This window comes from Salmo trutta, chromosome 29 (genome assembly GCF_901001165.1).
Source record: "Salmo trutta chromosome 29, fSalTru1.1, whole genome shotgun sequence".
Classification (NCBI taxonomy): Eukaryota; Metazoa; Chordata; class Actinopteri; order Salmoniformes; family Salmonidae; genus Salmo; species Salmo trutta.
In genome coordinates, this window is record NC_042985.1 from 44,186,503 (window position 1) to 44,204,369 (window position 17,867).

Consider the following 17,867-nt stretch of genomic DNA (forward strand, 5'->3'; position numbering starts at 1 on the left):
ATTGATTGATTGCTTCTGTGGACAGGTGTCTTTTATACAGGTAACAAGCTGTGGTTAGGAGCACTCCCTTTAAGAGTGTGCTCCTAATCTCAACTCGTTACCTGTATAAAAGACACCTGGGAGCCAGAAATCTTTCTGATTGAGAGGGGGTCAAATACTTATTTCCCTCATTAAAATGCAAATCAATTTATAAGATTTTTGACATGTGTTTTTCTGTATTATTTTGTTATTCTGTCTCACTGTTCAAATAAACCTACCATTAACATTATAGACTGATCATTTCTTTGTCATTGGGCAAATGTACAAAATCAGCAGGGGATGAAATACTTTTTTCCGTCACTGTACGTCCACAGGAGGACAGGCGACATAATACTAACTAGACATTGTGGGCTCATAATGTGAACCTGCACACAATCCAAAGACCAACTAGCGAATGAATATCTTGATTAGAAACGTGCCTCCACCCTGCTGCCAAAAAATTACAATTATTCATCCAGTAACTTAATGTTATGAACAATGATGGTATGTGTAGGGTGACATGTTCTCACAAGGACAATATAAACTCAGCCAAAAAAAGAAACAACCATGTCTTTCAAAGATAATTCATAAAATCCCAAACTTCAGATCTTCATTGTAAAGGGTTTAAACACCGTTTCCCATGCTTGTTCAATGAGCCATAAACAATTAATGAACATGCACCTGTGGAACGGTCGTTAAGATAGTAACAGCTTAAAGACGGTAGGCAATTAAGGTCACAGTTATGAAAACTTAGGACACTAAAGAGGCCTTTATACGGACTCTGGAAAAACACAAAGATGCCCAGGGTCCCTGCTCATCTGTGTGAACGTGCCTTAGGCATGCTGCAAGGAGGCATGAGGACTGCAGGTGCGGCCAGGGCAATAAATAGCAATGTCCATACTGTGACACGTCTGAGACAGAACGGACAGCTGATCGTCCTCGCAGTGGCAGACCACGTGTAACAACACCTGCACAGGATCGGTACATTCGAACATCATACCTGCAGGACGGGTACAGGATGGCAACAACAACTGCCCGAGTTACACCAGGAACACACAATCCCTCCATCAGTGCTCAGACTGTCCGCAATAGGCTGAGAGAGGCTGGACTGAGGGCTGTTGTAAGGCAGGTCCTCACCAAACATCACCGGCAACAATGTCGCCTATGGGCACAAACCCACCGTCGCTGGACCAGACAGGACTGGCAAAAAGTGCTCTTCACTGACGAGTCGCGGTTTTGGGGTGATGGTCCGATTTGCGTTTTTCGTCGAAGGACAGAGCGTTACACCAAGGCCTGTACTCTGGAACGGGATCGATTTGGAGGTAGAGGGTCCGTCATGGTCTGGGGAGGTATGTCACAGCATCATCGGACTGAGTGTGTCATTGCAATCTCAACGCTGTGCGTTACAGGGAAGACTTCCTCCTCCCTCATGTGGTACCCTTCCTGCAGGCTGATCCTGACATGACCCTCCAGCATGACAATGCCAACAGCCATACTGCTCGTTCTGTGTGTGATTACCTGCAAGACAGGAATGTCAGTGTTCTGCCACGGCCAGCGAGGAGCCCGGAGCTCAGTCCTATTGAGCACGTCTGGAACCTGTTGGATCGGAGGGTGGGGGCTAGGGCCATTCCCCCCAGAAATGTCCGGGAACTTGTAGATGCCTTGGGGGGAGAGTAGGGTAACATCTCACAGCAAGAACTGGCAAATCTGGTGCAGTCCATGAGGAGGAGAAGCACTGCAATACCTAATGCAGCTGGTGGCCACACCAGATACTGACTGTTACTTTTGATTTTGAACCACCCTTTGTTCAGGGACACATTATTCAATTTCTGTTAGTCACATGTCTGTGGTACTTGTTCAGTTTATGTCTGTTGAATCTTATGTTCATACAAATATTTACACATGTTAAGTCGAGGCAAAAATTCTATGAACACGGAGAGAAAGCTGGCAAGTTCTCACCAGCTTCGACAATCCACTGCTAGCAGCACCATACCTGAAATCTGTTGCAGCTGATATAACTTCTACCAATCCCAAAGAAATCAACAATCAATTTAAGCAATTATTTTCTGCCCTTCCCTCGTCAGAGGCTCTTCCTGACACATCTTGTATGCATGCATTTCTAGACGATCTGGACATCCCCTGTCTCAATTCAGATGAAGTAAACCAACATGAGTGCCTCAATAAGTGATGATGAAGCTACTCTGGCAATCCAGTCCATGCAGAGCGGTGAAGCCCCTGGGCCTGATGGCTTCCCTATTGAATTTTATAAAGCATTCTCCTCTTAATTATCCCCTATCCTCAGCTCATTGTACAATGAAATCCTTTCTAGTCAGAAACTTCCCCAGACACTTACCCAGGTGACCTATTTCGGTTTTGCTTAAAAACGACAAGAATCCCCTAGACTGTGGCTCATACCGCCTTAAGCCTTTTGTGCTGCGATTTTATAAAATTCTCACTAAGGTCCTCTCGTGCCATTTAGAGGCAGTGATGCCTAATATAATTCACTTTGACCAAACCAGATTTATCTCAGGGAGGCAATCTTTCTATAATATGTGCCGGTTAATTCATCTTTTCTTCCCACACAACTCTACAGCTAAAGGTTGTCATTTCTCTTGATGCTGAAAAGGCTTTCGATTGGGTTGAGTGGGAATATCTATTTACAGTACTCGAGAGATTTGGGTTTGGCCCGTCATTCCTTTCCTGGATTAAGATTTTGTACTCGTCCCCAGTGGCTTCTGTTCGCACCAACAATGTTACCTCCAGCTACTTCCCTCTCCACAGGGGGGGCCAGGCATGGTTGCTGTTTGTCACCTTTCCTATTTGATATGGCTAATGAGCCTCTTGCTGTCGTCCTGCGGCCGGAGGAGAGGATTAAGGGGCAACATAACTCACAAGGTGTCCTTATATGCAGACAGTCTTTTATACAGTGGCAAGAAAAAGTATGTGAACCCTTTGGAATTACCTGGATTTCTGCACAAATTTGTTCTGATCATCTAAGTAACAACAATAGACAAACAGTGTGCTTAAACTAATAACACATAACTTATTGTATTTTTCTTGTCTATATTGAATACATCATTTAAACATTCAGTGTAGGTTGGAGAAAGTATGTGAACCCCTGGGCTAATGACTTTTCCAAAAGCTAATTGGAGTCAGCTAACCTGGAGTCCAATCAATGAGACGAGATTGGAGATGTTGGTTAGAGCTGCCCTGCCCCATTTAAAAAAACACTCACAAAATTTGAGTGTGCTTTTCACAAGAAGCATTGCCTAATGTGAACCATGCCTCAAACAAAAGATCTCAGAAGATTAAGAATTGTTGACTTGCATAAAGCTGGAAAGGATTACGAAAGTATCTCTATAAGCCTTGATGTTCATCAGTCCACGGTAAGACAAATTGTCTATAAATGGAGAAAGTTCAGCACTGTTGCTTCTCTCCCTAGGAGTGGCCACCCTGCAAAGATGACTGCAAGAGCACAGTGCAGAATGCTCAATGAGGTTAAGAAGAATTCTAGTGTGTCAGCATCTCTGTTGACGAGTCTACGACACGTAAAACACTAAACAAGAATGGTGTTCATGGGAGGACCCCACGGAAGAAGCCACTGCTGTCCTAAAAAACCATTGCTGTACGTCTGAAGTTTGCAAAAGTGCACCTGGATGTTCCACAGCGCTACTGGCAAAATATTCTGTGGACAGATTAAAATACAGTTGAGTTTGGAAGGAACACAACACTGTGTGGAGAAATAAAAGCACAGCACACCAACATCAAAACCTCATCCCAAATGTGAAGTATGGTGGAGAGAGCATCATGGTTTGGGGCTGCTTTGCTGCCTCAGGGCCTGGACAGCTTGCTATCATTGACGGAAAAACTAATTCACAAGTTTATCAAGACATTTTGCAGGACAACGCAACAGGACAACGCCCCAAAACAGAAGTAAATTAACAACAGAATGGCTTCAACAGAAGGAAATACACCTTCTGGAGTGGCCTAGTCAGTCCTGACCTCAACCTGATTTGAGATGCTGTGGCTAGAGAGCAGTTCACACCAGACATCCCAAGAATATTGCTGAACTGAAACAGTTTTGTAAAGAGGAATGGTCCAAAATTCCTCCTGACCGTTGTGCAGGTCTGATCCACAACTACAGAAAACATTTGGTTGAGGTTATTGCTGCCAAAGGAGGGTCAACCAGTTATTAAATCAAAGGGTTGAAATACTTTTTCCACCCTGCACTGTGAATGTTTACACGATGTGTTAAATAAAGATGAAAACGTATAATTGTTTATTAGTTTAAGCAGACTGTGTTTGTCTATTGTTGTGACCTAGATGATCAGATCAAATTTTACATTCACACTTTTTCTTGCCACTGTACATCTCTAACCCTGTGGAGTCTATACCCTATCTCTTGGACACGTTTTGGGATATTCTCTGGTTATAAGTTAAACCTAACAAAAAGTGTGCTCCTCCCATTAATCAGTTAGCAGAAGGAATTGGGTATGCCAATTTCCCATTTAAGGTGGAGCATCAGGTCTTTACTTATTTGGGGATAAAAGTCACACGCTCTGTTTAAACAACTTCAAACAGTCCTGGAGCGCACTAACCAGGATTTCATAAGGTGGTCGTCTCTTCCCATTTCATTAACAGGTCGCATTAATTCTGTTAAGATGACTGTACTACCTAGGTTTTTGTACTTATTCCAAATGATTCCCATTTTTCTGCCAAAGTCGATGTTCAAACAACTGGACAGCTACATTTCCAACTTCATTTGGAATAAGTCAAATCCACGAATGAGAGAGGTATATCTAGAGAGACCTAAGCCCCCGGGCCTTACCACTTTTTTTTTTCTTTTTTTTTTTTAACACTACTACTGGTCAGCAAATATATCTAAATATGTTTATTGGGTTTCTACATTTGAAAACAATGATGACCCAACTTGGGCCATCATGGAGTTAGTCAAGCCTTCCAACTTCTCCGGTCTCGTTCCTGTGCTCCCCAGTGCCCATGAACCTTGGCACCCATGTTTTGAACCCCATTGTTAAGAACTCCCTTAAAATCTGGTCCTAATTCCTTCAGTCACTTTAGCTTTAAACAAGCAAGCGGCTTCTCTCCTCCATGAACATCACAGATTGACACGGCATTCCAGTTCTGGCATAGGAACGGTCTTTTTTTTTGTGACCTATTTGTTGAAAACAGTCTCATTTGATACTCTTGAGGGTTGACCACCCGATACCCACTTTTTTTAGATGCCTGCCAACTCGCAGCTTTGCCAACAAAAAAAAAACATGTTCTTTTTATTTCTATTCGGACCTACTAAGTGTCCAGTCGAGAGGTGCTTAGATCTTAACCCTTATCTGAAAGGCACAATCTCCAGATGATACAACATAATACAGAACATTTAATCCGCCTTCCTTTGCAAATACAAAATCTGCATGGGAGCAAGACCTTGGTGGCGAGCTACCTGGTGATATGTGGCTACAAAGTATTGAGCGTATCCACACATCATCCTTTTGCATAAGGCGTGGCTTATTCATTTTAAGGGTTTGCACCGTCTCCATTACTCAAAAGACTGATTGGCAAAAATATACCCAAATGTTGACCAAGTGTTTGAGATGCCACGAGTCCAGTGACTGTGGGACACATGTTTTGGTCATGCCAATCTTTGAGTGGCCTCTGCCTCAAAAATAGGGCCCCATTCTCACATATGTGTAATATAACTGTTAGCCCCAACCCGATCACTGCCATTTTTGGGGTACTTCCCCTAGACCAGAATGCTATCTCGCCGCCTTGTCCTCTTTCACTGGAAGTCTGCAAAGCCGCCCTCCTTTATGCAGTGGGGTAAGGAGGTGATGTCATCTCTGCCTCTGAAGAAGGTTAGGTACGCTGTGCATGGGTCCCGACAAAAGTTTGACTTAACCTGTTCCCCATTAATACAATACATGGAGAGCCTGTCTTTTACTTAGTGTAACTTGCATAGTTTGGTAAGCAGTCATGTCTGTTCTAGTGGCCATTTGTGCTGATAATAATTTGCATTTAACTTTGTTTTCCCCATTTTGTTTTTGTTTCTATTATTGTTTGTTTCTGTTTTTCTTAACTTACTTTTATAGATGCCTTGGTGGGTGGGTGGTTTGGGGGTGGGAGTGGAGGGGATGAATGAGGGGTTAGGGTTGTACTGTTTTTGTTATGTCTGAAAATCTACTAATAAAGTAAAAAATACATTTAAAAAAAGTAGACTCAGAGCTAGAAAATGGTATCATACACTACAGTTGAGGAACAATGAAAGTAATTCTGCTTTGAAAGTTGATAAACCTGTAACCCCACTTTTGAGAAAATGGCCCTTAAATGTTTTGGAACAGCTAATGGAGCGCTCTTCTTTGTCTACACCCATTCAGCGTCATTCACACCCTCTTTAGCCCCACCCAACTCTTTTTGAGGAGTCACATGCCTGCTGGAAGGTTGCTGACTTTTTCCGTGACTAAACTAGGCTTGTAATTTAACAATTTTATTCGTATTTACAGATGTCATACAAGTTTGTTATTAAGGCTCATGAAAGTTCACATGTTCCAGAAGGCATTTCTGCCCAAAAATGCATTTTGATAAAAAAAAAAAAAAAAGTTTTATGTTCAAATGGCTCTTGTGTGAACTAGTGACGCGCAACATATGCCTAGTTTCCTGAAACTAGTCACAAATGTGCACTCCTTTTGCATTCCCAGGACCAGGATAGGGAAACACTGCCATAGACTAAACCATTTCCTGGTTCTATCTGCAGGGGCTGCAGATGCTGCAGTCATCCATGGGCAAGGAGCAGGAGTGTCTGCGTCAGAGCATGCTGCAGCAGACCCAGGGGCTGGAGGCAGCCCAGCAGCGCATCGGAGACCTGGAGGCCCAGCTGGCCAAGAAGGAGCACCTCATTCTGGAGCAGAAGTTGTTCCTGGAGGAAGTCAAAGGCCAGACCAAGTAAGGGCCAAATTCCACTTTTTTTAGGCTATTGCGAGCTCTGATTCCCTTACATATTTTATTATTTTTCAAAGAGATTGAATTTAGAATGGTGGACAGATTTGGAAGGGGAGAACAGGTAGGAAGTGGTGGGGAGGCTGGATTCAACTGACATCGGCTACGTGCTTGGCTCCCAGTACCCAACTCAACTCTTATTATTCCACAATGGATGGACTGTATCGTGTACTTTTACATTTTAAAGGTGTGTCTGTCTATGTGTAACCCCAGGGGCCAGCTGCAGGCGTCAGAGAGCAGGTACCTGGCCATGCGACGGGTCACCCAAGTGCTGCAGACGGAGATGCTGCAACTCTACAGCCAGCTGGACGCCGAGATGCTGACCACCAACCAGAGTCTCTCGGAGTCTGACACCATCGTGCCCTCCAGCACTCCTCCTGGCACTTCCAGGTGAGACCCAGCACCTCCTTTGATCCCTTTCCCACAGTGTGAGGGATGGCTCCAGCTCCCACAGAATGGATATAACAGCCAAGGGCATTCAAAGTATAATTACGCAATATTGACAAAATCCTGCTGGTGTTTTTTTGTACAATGAATGTCTTCTCTCTGGGACAATGTTAAATGATATAACCATGCCAAGTGCTACTAGCAGGAGATGATGGTCTTTTAGGTAGGCTATACCCAGTGCAGTGCAATTTGTATTAATTTGAGCCATATCATCGCGACAGTCTAGAAATACTGTACTATTGAAACCAACTCAGTCAGGATTAGGGGTGTGAAAGTTTAAACTAAATTGGGATCCCCACAAAATTGAAATCACTGTGCAGCTGGCTTGCCTGCTCTTTCTCTTCGCTAATAATGCGAGTGTGCGTTCTGTCTTCGATCTGTTGCCTGCAGAATAACCTAGCCTATTTATTAATGATAGGCCCTGCTTTACTGAAGTTGCGAGACATTGCAAGCCAAGAAATGCGAAATATACATTCCATTGCGAGATAAAGCTTTTGATTGCCGATAGATAGGCCTAGTGCACGGTTCTGACTGTCTGCCTGGTGGCCGACCTGCCTATACGGTGCCCATCCCCCATCTCTCCGTCCCTCGGTAGCTTGCTATGAAAGATGCAAGTGTTTGTTCTCAGAAGTACGCCAACTAATCAGTCTCTTCCGTGCCAAAAATACTGAATCTTAGGAGTTGATTCCTAGCGGAAGATGTTTTCTTTCTACTAAATGTCTTTCTTTTTTAGGAGAGCATGGCCTGCATCAGGCAGTTTAAGATTATGTGATGGATGTCAGTCCCCATTTCAGAAGCTGCATTCCTTTACTGACAAGTAAAATGCCCATTAAGTGCTGTAAGCCGAGGTGCTTTCAAGGGTTATATGACTGCGGTATATATAACTTAATTGCCTGGCCCTAGCGGTTATACATAAGTAATAGGACCATAATTCTGCATTGTGAGTTGACGTCAAAATAATCTTGTTTTAACAGAAAACCGTAAATGGCTGTTTTTAAACGTCAAGCAAAATTGTCATTTTGTCACAGGATAAGGGAGAGGAGGTTAGCCTGTACATAAATTAAAAGTAGGTACTATGGACTAATCCCAGAGAGATACAGCTCTTGAACAGAATGTTTAGTTTGATGTAGTGAAGCTGAAAACCAATGTAAAAAGATGAACAATAGTGTGTGTGTGTGTCTGTGTGTTTGCTAGGCCAAATGGCAGCAGTAGCAGAACTGTGCCAACTGCTCAGGGCAGCTCTGACCGACGCACCCAAGCGTGGCCGCCTGGCAACGGAAGCACTTTACCACCCGGGGATGGAGCTCAGTCCACTACCTCGGTGACCCTCAACGGCAGTCTGAAACAGCCCCCTCTCCTGTCAGAGATGACCCTGGCCGCCTTTCCGCTTTCCCTCTCCCCCGCTGGCACCCCCTTCACTGTGGGTACCTACCCCAGTGCCAAGAGCTTCCTGGGAATGCATGCTCGAGAGCTGTTCCGCAACAAAAGCGATAGCCAGTGTGACGGGGATGAGGACACCAAGCTCAGTAGTCTCTCTCACGGCCTGGTTGCCAGTGAGGAGAGCAGCGAGTCGACAGAGAACGTCCAGACCAGCCCATTTCCTCTTCCCGCCACAGGCACCCCCCCCCATTCTCCTGTTGCTGCTCCTCCATCACAGGGCTCTGCTCAGTCTGCTTTGGCCCAGGAGCCACCCCCGTCAGACAGCCAGCAGCTTAGGGCCCACCACGGGCAGGGGGCAAGGCCTAGGGCCAGCGCTGCCGCTGCCGCCCGCCAGAGGAGGAAGGACCTGCGGATCATGGACTACAATGAAACGCAGCAGGAGCACATCTGACGACGACGAGAGAGAGAGAGAGAGAGAGAGAGAGGGAGGGGTGCGGCAACAGCTGCTGATGAGCTGCCACTGTAACAGATGTAAGGAAATATCTCTAAATGCAGTGTTCTTTTCGCTGTTTCCCCAGTGGACGGGCAAATACAGGTTCATACAAAGCTCTATTATATAAAAATGCATTTCCCTAAGCAAGGGAAAATGAGCAAATTTGGCCTCATAATTTGCTTTTTAATGTATTCTGTCGAAGGGCCACTGCTATATGTATCCATTAGGGGGAGCAAGAGTGAACAAAAAGTATTCAACAGTGAACTTAACATGGATTCCTTATGGCAAGTCCTGTCACACAGAATTGGTCTATTGGGTGTGTAAATCTACATATTGAGGCTACGTTGGTCTGTGTGATGTAAAACTAATAACAGCATCAGGAAAACGAGCAAGAATCTTTTGTTAGATGTTGTAATAAGCTATTTATTTATGGTTTTGGCACACCCCAATCTAAAATGACCTGAACTTTCTGTAGGGTTTGGAGGGTCCTACTCACAAGTGCAATACTTTTCTCAAATGGATTCATCTTGTTTTTTTGCTGCTTGGTCAAAGGCCTCACAGCCTCAGCTTTTCAGAACACTTCCTGAGTTCCATCACATTTCCCTCCCCAAAACACTGAGTGCCTCTTGTTTTAACACATATAGCTCTACAAATAGGTACTAAAGTTATTGCAATAATCAGTTATAATTTGTAACCAGCTAAAGAGAAGCTTAAAGAGTATCAAGTAACAGTATTTTATTTTGTCTTGTTGATTCAATGGGCATGATCCCACCATACAATGAAGTTTTACAGCAATAATGCATCTTGTCTAGGTTCAAGCTAAATCTCTAGCTCAGGTCGTTAGTGAGTGTTCCTGCAGTAGTGGAGGAACGTGCAGTAACACCCTGGACCAGAGCTAGTTAATTCTCATACATTCTCTTAAGTTAAATGTGCCACGTGGCATCCATCTGCTTTTAGGGGGTTTATTGATCAAGTTGACTTGGATCACTGCATTATTTTGTCTAGGCTAGAGGCCTGAGAGGACTGTTCTTTTGGATATTCAGTGCCTTGATGGCTGCACACAACTGCCAGAACTACTGCAGTGGGACTCTGATGGCGCTCTTGATGTCTTGGCATTGAAGCTATGCCAGGTATATGTCCCTCTTCATAGAGGTCCTTCCTCACCCAATGCCTTTAAAGTGAATCGGGTCATATTGTAGTTCTAAACATGGACATATTGTGAGTTTCTGTTGCCATATAGTCAATCGTCATCTAGGGTGACAATCATTATTGTTCCATCCCCTACTCAGGATCAGGGCTTGCAAGCTAGTCAGTTAAGTCACATATCCATTAAAGTCAGTATTACCCATCTCCAGCTGTTATCCTCCAAGTGTGGTCTCTGTCCAAGATCCTGGTGTCAATTCAAGTGTTCCTTTTTTCCCACACATCTTTTGTTATCAAGCATGTAAATCAATATTAAACACCATCGGAATGAGGAAACTATGGTACAGTGAATCTGACGGTATGTTAAGACAGTTCTGATTACAAATGTTCTGAAAACAAAAATGGAAAAAAATTACCTGAACAATATAAATCAATAGAAATATTTTGTATTGTCTCTTGTTTTTTTTTCAGTTTGCGAGAGCACACAAACATTGTTACATGGTAATTTAACAAGATTTGGGTATGGGCGCCGAGATGATAGTTATTTACCGTCTTATTCTAGTGTCAGTGGGGTTTAGAAAAGCCACTGCATTGTTTTGATAGAAATCACTTTTGTCTCAAAACGGAAATGGTGTTGAAAACTATTTGTCCAGTATCAGTCTGTTGTATGAAACATTGTGTAATATGGTTGCCAAGTTCTGAGTAATAGTTGATCACAAGTCAAACCAAGAGAAACAAACTTTATTGCAATGCTGATTTATGTAAAATAGAGAATGGTCAAAGGCCTAATCCTGGTGGTAAGGCCCAGAGGTCTCCAGGCTGGCTTGATTGCATGCCACGCGCCTGTTTTCTTAACCTGGGTCTTCCTAGTGTTAGGAGCACCAGTAGCGTGCCCAGTCAGGCTGAAAGACACGTCTCCCACACCAGCTGTCCTGAGGACTCAAGCACATCCACATTAGGATTCCCAGCAGACGTGTTGTCCTGGCCGCAATAGGTGTAGGAACTGGCCATCCTTTGCAGTAGCTCCAGTGCTAGTGGGATAAGGCTTACCACACCACCGTAGTAGTTCCTGACCTCGTCACAGCTTAGTCGATTCACTTCATCGTGTGGGTAACAACAGACAAAGAAAGGACCTGGGTTAGAAAACAGTCAAAATAGTCCAACCTCACAACTCCAGTTTAAAATGCAACTGATATTCTGCAACATTTACCATATCTATTGTCAAACTCGGTCCTTGATGTACATGGGCCTGCAGTTTGCAGATGATGTAGCTGAGAAGCAACCTGTAAGTGTCTAGGATGACACCCAGGGCTTTGGTTGTTGCTCTTCAGGAGCCTCAGAACAGCCCTCTACTCCTCCCACAATTTTCAAGAAGAGGGTGAAAATGTGTAGATCTGTGGCATTACTACAGTGGTGCTCCATGTACCCTTGAACGATAAGGGATGGGTTCATTATTTTATTTTAAAAAAAAGACCTGTGAGAATAACTGTTGAGAGATGGTCTCACCTGCATGACTGATGCCACTTGTTCTGTCCTATCATGAGCATGCTCTCGTGACCTCTAGGGCTGCTATGAAAATGAACTGCTGCAGTTTGAAGAGGTTGTGTGTGTGTTTAATGGCCTTCAACCTCTCCCTTGCCTCACGCATTGTGACCCTTGCCAGTTGTGCACACTTGTCAACAGGAAAATGCCATTTGAGATGGATAGGTTTACAATATGGAGCTGCAGTACAATACCTATACTCTGCTGCTCTGGACAAAGTCTCTAGACAGACAGCCTTGTACCAATGTAAGTTATGGGTTTTCGAGACAACTCTGGAAAGGTCCTAATAAATACAATGTACCTGCTGGTCTATGTGCTGAGTCAGTCTAGCAGTATCAATATTTTTTCCCTGGATAAAAAGTTGGAATTAGCGCAGAATTTTGCTTAATGATAGACACTGTAGTACATGATTGACAACGAAGCACTGTGGTCTCGATTGTCTTGACGAGTCTAACCAACAATCAACGAGCGTTCTGACGTTGCTGGGCAACATGACACCAATTACGTTTTCCTTAGCAACGTGTGAATGCGTCTTGGCAAGCGACTTGGATTCATGTTATAAGCTGGTAAGAAAATAATTTAGTTTTCCAAAAGCCAGTTCCAAACTAAGCTATCTACTTAGCCACATTTCATTAGATATTGTACAATAATTGTTCAAGTTAATGAGTTTTGTCAAAAACCCAAGTGAAACGCCATGTTTACTGATAGTCAGAATTTGCTAGTTAGCTAGCATTTTGGTTAGCAAAGAGCAAAAAACACGTAGCTTGTTTACTTCGACTAGCTTGATCAATCTCTCAGCCAGAGGGCCTAGAAGTAGGACCAACGGGGCCTCAGAGGGCTTTCAGGGGGTCCCTGGAAAAACAGGGATAAATTAGCAACGAAGCCAAAATACAGCGGTCACATTGTATATAGACTTATTTTTCTACTGTATTATTGACTGTATGTTTGTTTTACTCCATGTGTAACTGTGTTGTTATATGTGTCGAACTGCTTTGCTTTATCTTGGCCAGGTCGTAGTTGTAAATGAGAACTTGTTCTCAACTTGCCTACCTGGTTAAATAAAGGTGAAATAAAATAAATAAAACATTCAATGGAATAACTATTTGACATCCAGACGTTAAAACATTTCATTGTGCAATTACATGGCAGTTGTTTCCTATTTATTTTATGTTACTTGTTACACAATATCCCACCTTTTCCCCATCAAACAGACTGCAAATCACCTTATTGCAATGGATGAAACCGCAAAACCCCTAAGAATTCCACCTGAAATGGCTATTTATGCAGAGAAGCATGAAATATTTGATTTAGTCCAGGTAAACCTATTTACTATTTCATTTGACAATAACATTGCAAAAGATTCCCACTAGTTACCCACCACCTCAGGAGTCTGGTCTCAGATCTGTTTGTGTTATCATGTCAACGCCCTGTCATGCCAAAACAGATCTGTAACCTGACTACCGGTTTGACGAGGGAGTACAGCTACAACCGGAAGTGACTCTTTGTAGCAGGTTAGGTAAGCATTTCAGCTAACCCTAACCTTTTCCTAACCTTAACCCTAGTCTCTTAACCTGCCACATTAATTATCCTAACCTGCTGTGTAAATTCTCCTAACCTGCTATGAAAAAGTAACTTTCAGTTGTAGCTGTACTCCCTCTAGTCAGAACCCAGGCTACTTCTGCTCTCCTTTTGCTTCTACTCCCTTCCTCCTGACTGATCTGTCATCTTATTTTCATCAGAGCTGGTGATGAAGACTACTACTACTACTTTCATCCCTTTCATTGCTTGTTTACATTTGAAGAAAAATACAAATTAAACATGCTCTAATGGTAAAAAGTGATTTTGTTTTTTTAGACATTGGTGACGAATCTTATGGTTGATAAGCCAGAGGATCCCATCCAGTATCTAATCGTTCTACTCAAAAGGGGCAGTGTTGAGGGTAAGTGCTCTCTCGTCCACATACAGTAGGTATTTCATGATGGTAACAAATTCATGTTGGACCCAACCCGTTTGGTTCCTTTTTCTTCCGTTTGGTTCGTAAACGGTAAACGGTTTCTGTAATGAATACACCTGTGATGTGCATACAACTGATTTTGTGTAGTGTTGTTATTCTACCACTAGGTGACACTATATGAGAAGTTTGAGCCACTGGCTGTGTTTACATTGGCTGCCCAATTCTGATATTTTGACCAATCACATCAGATCTTTTTCAGAGCTGATCCAATTGGTCAAAATTCCAATTAGTGGGAAAATAATATCAGAATTGGGATACCTGTGTAAACGCTGCCTATGAGGCGCCTGGACATCCCACATGTCAATATCATGTCTTTTCATTGAATATTGTTTCCTGAAACTAAATTGTGGTCGTAATACGTTTGTTTTATTTTTGCAGTACCCAGAGTGATGTTGTTAGGTCCACCTGCATCAGGGAAAAGAACTGTTGTGAGTAGATGTTTGTTCTCAAAACTGATTTTAAAGCCTGCAGTATTAGGAAGAATTGAGATGTCATGAAAATGGATGGACTTGGTTTGGGATAAAATATTTTTTGTATTTGTAACATAAGACAGTAGCTGTACTACGCCATCCCTTAGTTTACACCGGAGGAAAGGGAAGCTCCAAAATGCTAAGCTATAAAGTTCCCAACACAGGCCTACCAAATGAATGACAGAAGTACACCAAAATACAAAAAAGCTTTTATTTGGAATGTAACACTGATGAACAATGGTAAACTGCTAATATTTGATCAGGGATATCTTTTTTCATGACAACTTTGTTTCAGTACTAAAAACAAAGAGCAAAGAACAGGCTGGCATTTCACTTCTAAAGAGAAGAATGACATGACAAAAAAACATGAATACATTTGACCATTGACAAAATTCAAGCTTGCGAATGTTTTTTTTAAAGAAAAATTAGAAAGTACAATTAGAAAATAAGTAGTTCTTTACAGATATGAGTCCCAAGATATGGCTTGTGATTTTAACACCTAGGGATGGACAAATAAATAAAATAAATGTCCTTTACCCTTATATATATACAGTGCATTCGGTAAGTATTGAGACAGACCCCTTCCCTTTTTCCACATTGTGTTACATTACAGCCTTATTCTAAAATTGATTAAATGATTTTTCCCCTCATCAATCTACACACAGTACCCAATAATGACAAAGCGAAAACAGTTTTTTATAAATATTTGCAAATGTATTACAAATTAAAAACGGATACCTTATTTGCATAAGCATTCAGACCCTTTGCTATGAGACTCGAAATTGAACTCAGGTGCATCTTGTTTCCATTGATCATCATCCTTGAGATGTTTCTACAACTTCATTGGAGTCCACCTGTGGTAAATGCAATTGATTGGACATGATTTGGAAAGGCACACACCTGTCTATATAAGGTCCCACAGTTGACAGTGCATGCCAGAGCAAAAACCAAGCCATAAGGTTGAAGGAATTATCCGTAGAGCTCCGAGACAGGATTGTGCCAAGGCACAGACCTGGGGAAGGGTACCAAAACATTTCTGCAGCATTGAAGATCCCCAAGGACACAGTGGCCTCCATCATTCTCAAATGGAAGAAGTTTGGAACCACCAAGACTCTTCCTAGAGATGGCTGCCTGGCCAAACTGAACAATCGGGGGAGAAAGGCCTTAGTCAGGGAGGTGACCAAGAACCCGATGATCACTCTGACAGAGCTTCAGAGTTTCTCTGTGGAGATCGGAGAACCTTCCAGAAGGACAACCATCTCTGCAGCACTCCACCAATCAGACCTTTATGGTAGAGTGGCCAGATGGAAGCCAACGCTTGAGAGGATCTGCAGAGAAGAAGGGGAGAAACTCCCCAAATACAGGTGTGCCAAGCTTGTAGCGTCATACCCAAGAAGACTGTAATCGCTGTCAAAGGTGCTTCAACAAAGTACTGAGTAAAGGGTCTAAATTCTAATGTAAATGTCATATTTTGCGGTACTATTTAATGAAGCTGCCAGTTGAGGAATTGTGAGGCGTCTATTTCTCAAACTAGACACTCTAATGTACTTGTCCTCTTGCTCAGTTGTGTACCTTGGCCTCCCACTCTTTCTATTCTGGTTAGAGCCAGTTTGTGCTGTTCTGTGAAGGGAGTAGTGCACAGCGTTGTACAAGATCTTCAGTTTCTTGGCAATTTCTCGCATGGAATAGACTTCATTTCTCAGAACAAGAATAGACTGATGAGTTTCAGAAGTACGTTTTTTTGTTTCTGGCCATTTTGTGCCTGTAATCAAACCCACAAATGCTGATGCTCCAGATACTCAACTAGTCTAAAGAAGCCCAGTTTATTGCTTCTTTAATCAGAACAACAGTTTTCAGCTGTGCTAACATAATTGCAAAGGTTTTTTTTTAATGATCAATTAGCCTTTTAAAATTATAAACTTGGATTAGCTAACACAACGTGCCATTGGAACACAGGAGTGATGGTTGCTGATAATGGGCCTCTGTACACCTAATGTAGATATTCCATAAAAAAAATCTGCCGTTTCCAGCTACAATAGTCATTTACAACATTAACAATGTCTACACTGTATTTCTGATCAATTTGATGTTATTTTAATGGACAAAAAAATAGCTTTTCTTTCAAAAACAAGGACATTTCTAAGTGACCCCAAACTTTTGAATGTGGTTGTGTACGTCATACAGTAAACAAAATATCAACACATGCTCCACCATTTCCTCCACTAAACATTTACATTTACATTTAAGTCATTTAGCAGACGCTCTTATCCAGAGCGACTTACAAATTGGTGCATTCACCTTATGATATCCAGTGGAACAACCACTTTACAATAGTGCATCTAAATCTTTTGGGGGGGGGGGGGGGGGTTAGAAGGATTACTTTATCCTATCCCAGGTATTCCTTAAAGAGGTGGGGTTTCAGGTGTCTCCGGAAGGTGGTGATTGACTCCGCTGTCCTGGCGTCGTGAGGGAGCTTGTTCCACCATTGGGGTGCCAGAGCAGCGAACAGTTTTGACTGGGCTGAGCGGGAACTGTGCTTCCTCAGAGGTAGGGAGGCGAGCAGGCCAGAGGTGGATGAACGCAGTGCCCTTGTTTGGGTGTAGGGCCTGATCAGAGCCTGAAGGTACGGAGGTGCCGTTCCCCTCACAGCTCCGTAGGCAAGCACCATGGACTTGTAGCGGATGCGAGCTTCAACTGGAAGCCAGTGGAGAGAGCGGAGGAGCGGGGTGACGTGAGAGAACTTGGGAAGGTTGAACACCAGACGGGCTGCGGCGTTCTGGAACACTCATCACACAGACATGTTTCACGTCTCCCTATCATCCACAACTTGGCATTCAAACCTGTGTGCCCAAACCGTAGTCTACTCCACACAACTTCGTGTCCAACATCCCATACTCCCCACTTCTTTTACTGATCGATGCATGCAATAAAATTGCCTCCCCTTACTACGAGCATCCCACTCCCTTTGCCAAAGATCGAGCTCTTTTGCCTGGATCAAGGACTTGACTTCCCTGTGGCCCAGTATGACCTGAATATCTACCCCCTCTCTCCTCACAGCACTCTTAGCCACCACATCAGCCTTCTCATTACCCTCCACACCCACATGGGTGGGAACCCAACAAAAGCTTACCACCACTCCCATCCTCTCCAATCCCATTAACAGCACCATCATCTCCACAAACAAGTCTCCCCTATCCAACCTGCCGACTTCACTCTTTTTTTTCTCACCTTTATTTAACCAGGTAGGCTAGTTGAGAACAAGTTCTCATTTACAACTGCGACCTGCCCAAGATAAAGCAAATCAGTGCGACACAAACAACAACACAGAGTTACACATGGAATAAACAAGCGTACA

The 17,867-nt window shown here is 43.1% G+C and overlaps 3 protein-coding genes across 10 annotated transcripts in view; 2 read left to right on the plus strand and 1 right to left on the minus strand.

Moving 5' to 3' along the window:
- tsc1a (TSC complex subunit 1a) overlaps positions 1–10,926 on the plus strand; it is a 38,272-nt gene extending 27,346 nt beyond the window's left edge. For all 3 annotated transcript variants that reach the window (XM_029722305.1, XM_029722307.1, XM_029722308.1), the window contains 3 exons: positions 6,782–6,969; positions 7,237–7,413; positions 8,665–10,926. In XM_029722305.1, the coding sequence (XP_029578165.1) occupies positions 6,782–6,969; positions 7,237–7,413; positions 8,665–9,301 (1,002 nt within the window). In that variant the 3' untranslated portion in view covers positions 9,302–10,926. The remainder of the gene's footprint in view (positions 1–6,781; positions 6,970–7,236; positions 7,414–8,664) is intronic.
- Positions 10,927–11,211: 285 nt separating this feature from the next.
- spaca9 (sperm acrosome associated 9) lies at positions 11,212–12,134 on the minus strand. The gene is given in 4 exon segments (XM_029722369.1): positions 11,212–11,635; positions 11,786–11,913; positions 11,974–12,047; positions 12,049–12,134. Coding segments are annotated over 4 exon segments (540 nt in total). The 3' UTR covers positions 11,212–11,383.
- Positions 12,135–12,157: 23 nt separating this feature from the next.
- The window catches only part of ak8 (adenylate kinase 8), an 81,444-nt gene continuing 75,734 nt past the window's right edge, over positions 12,158–17,867 (plus strand). For 4 of the 6 annotated variants that reach the window (XM_029722309.1, XM_029722310.1, XM_029722312.1 and 1 more), the window contains exons 1-4: positions 12,158–12,594; positions 13,240–13,344; positions 13,883–13,967; positions 14,421–14,470. In XM_029722309.1, the coding sequence (XP_029578169.1) occupies positions 12,520–12,594; positions 13,240–13,344; positions 13,883–13,967; positions 14,421–14,470 (315 nt within the window). In that variant the 5' untranslated portion in view covers positions 12,158–12,519. Of the gene's footprint in view, positions 12,595–13,239; positions 13,345–13,472; positions 13,545–13,882; positions 13,968–14,420; positions 14,471–17,867 lie in introns of all 6 variants that reach the window. The other 2 variants (XM_029722313.1, XM_029722311.1) reach the window with 2 other exon arrangements.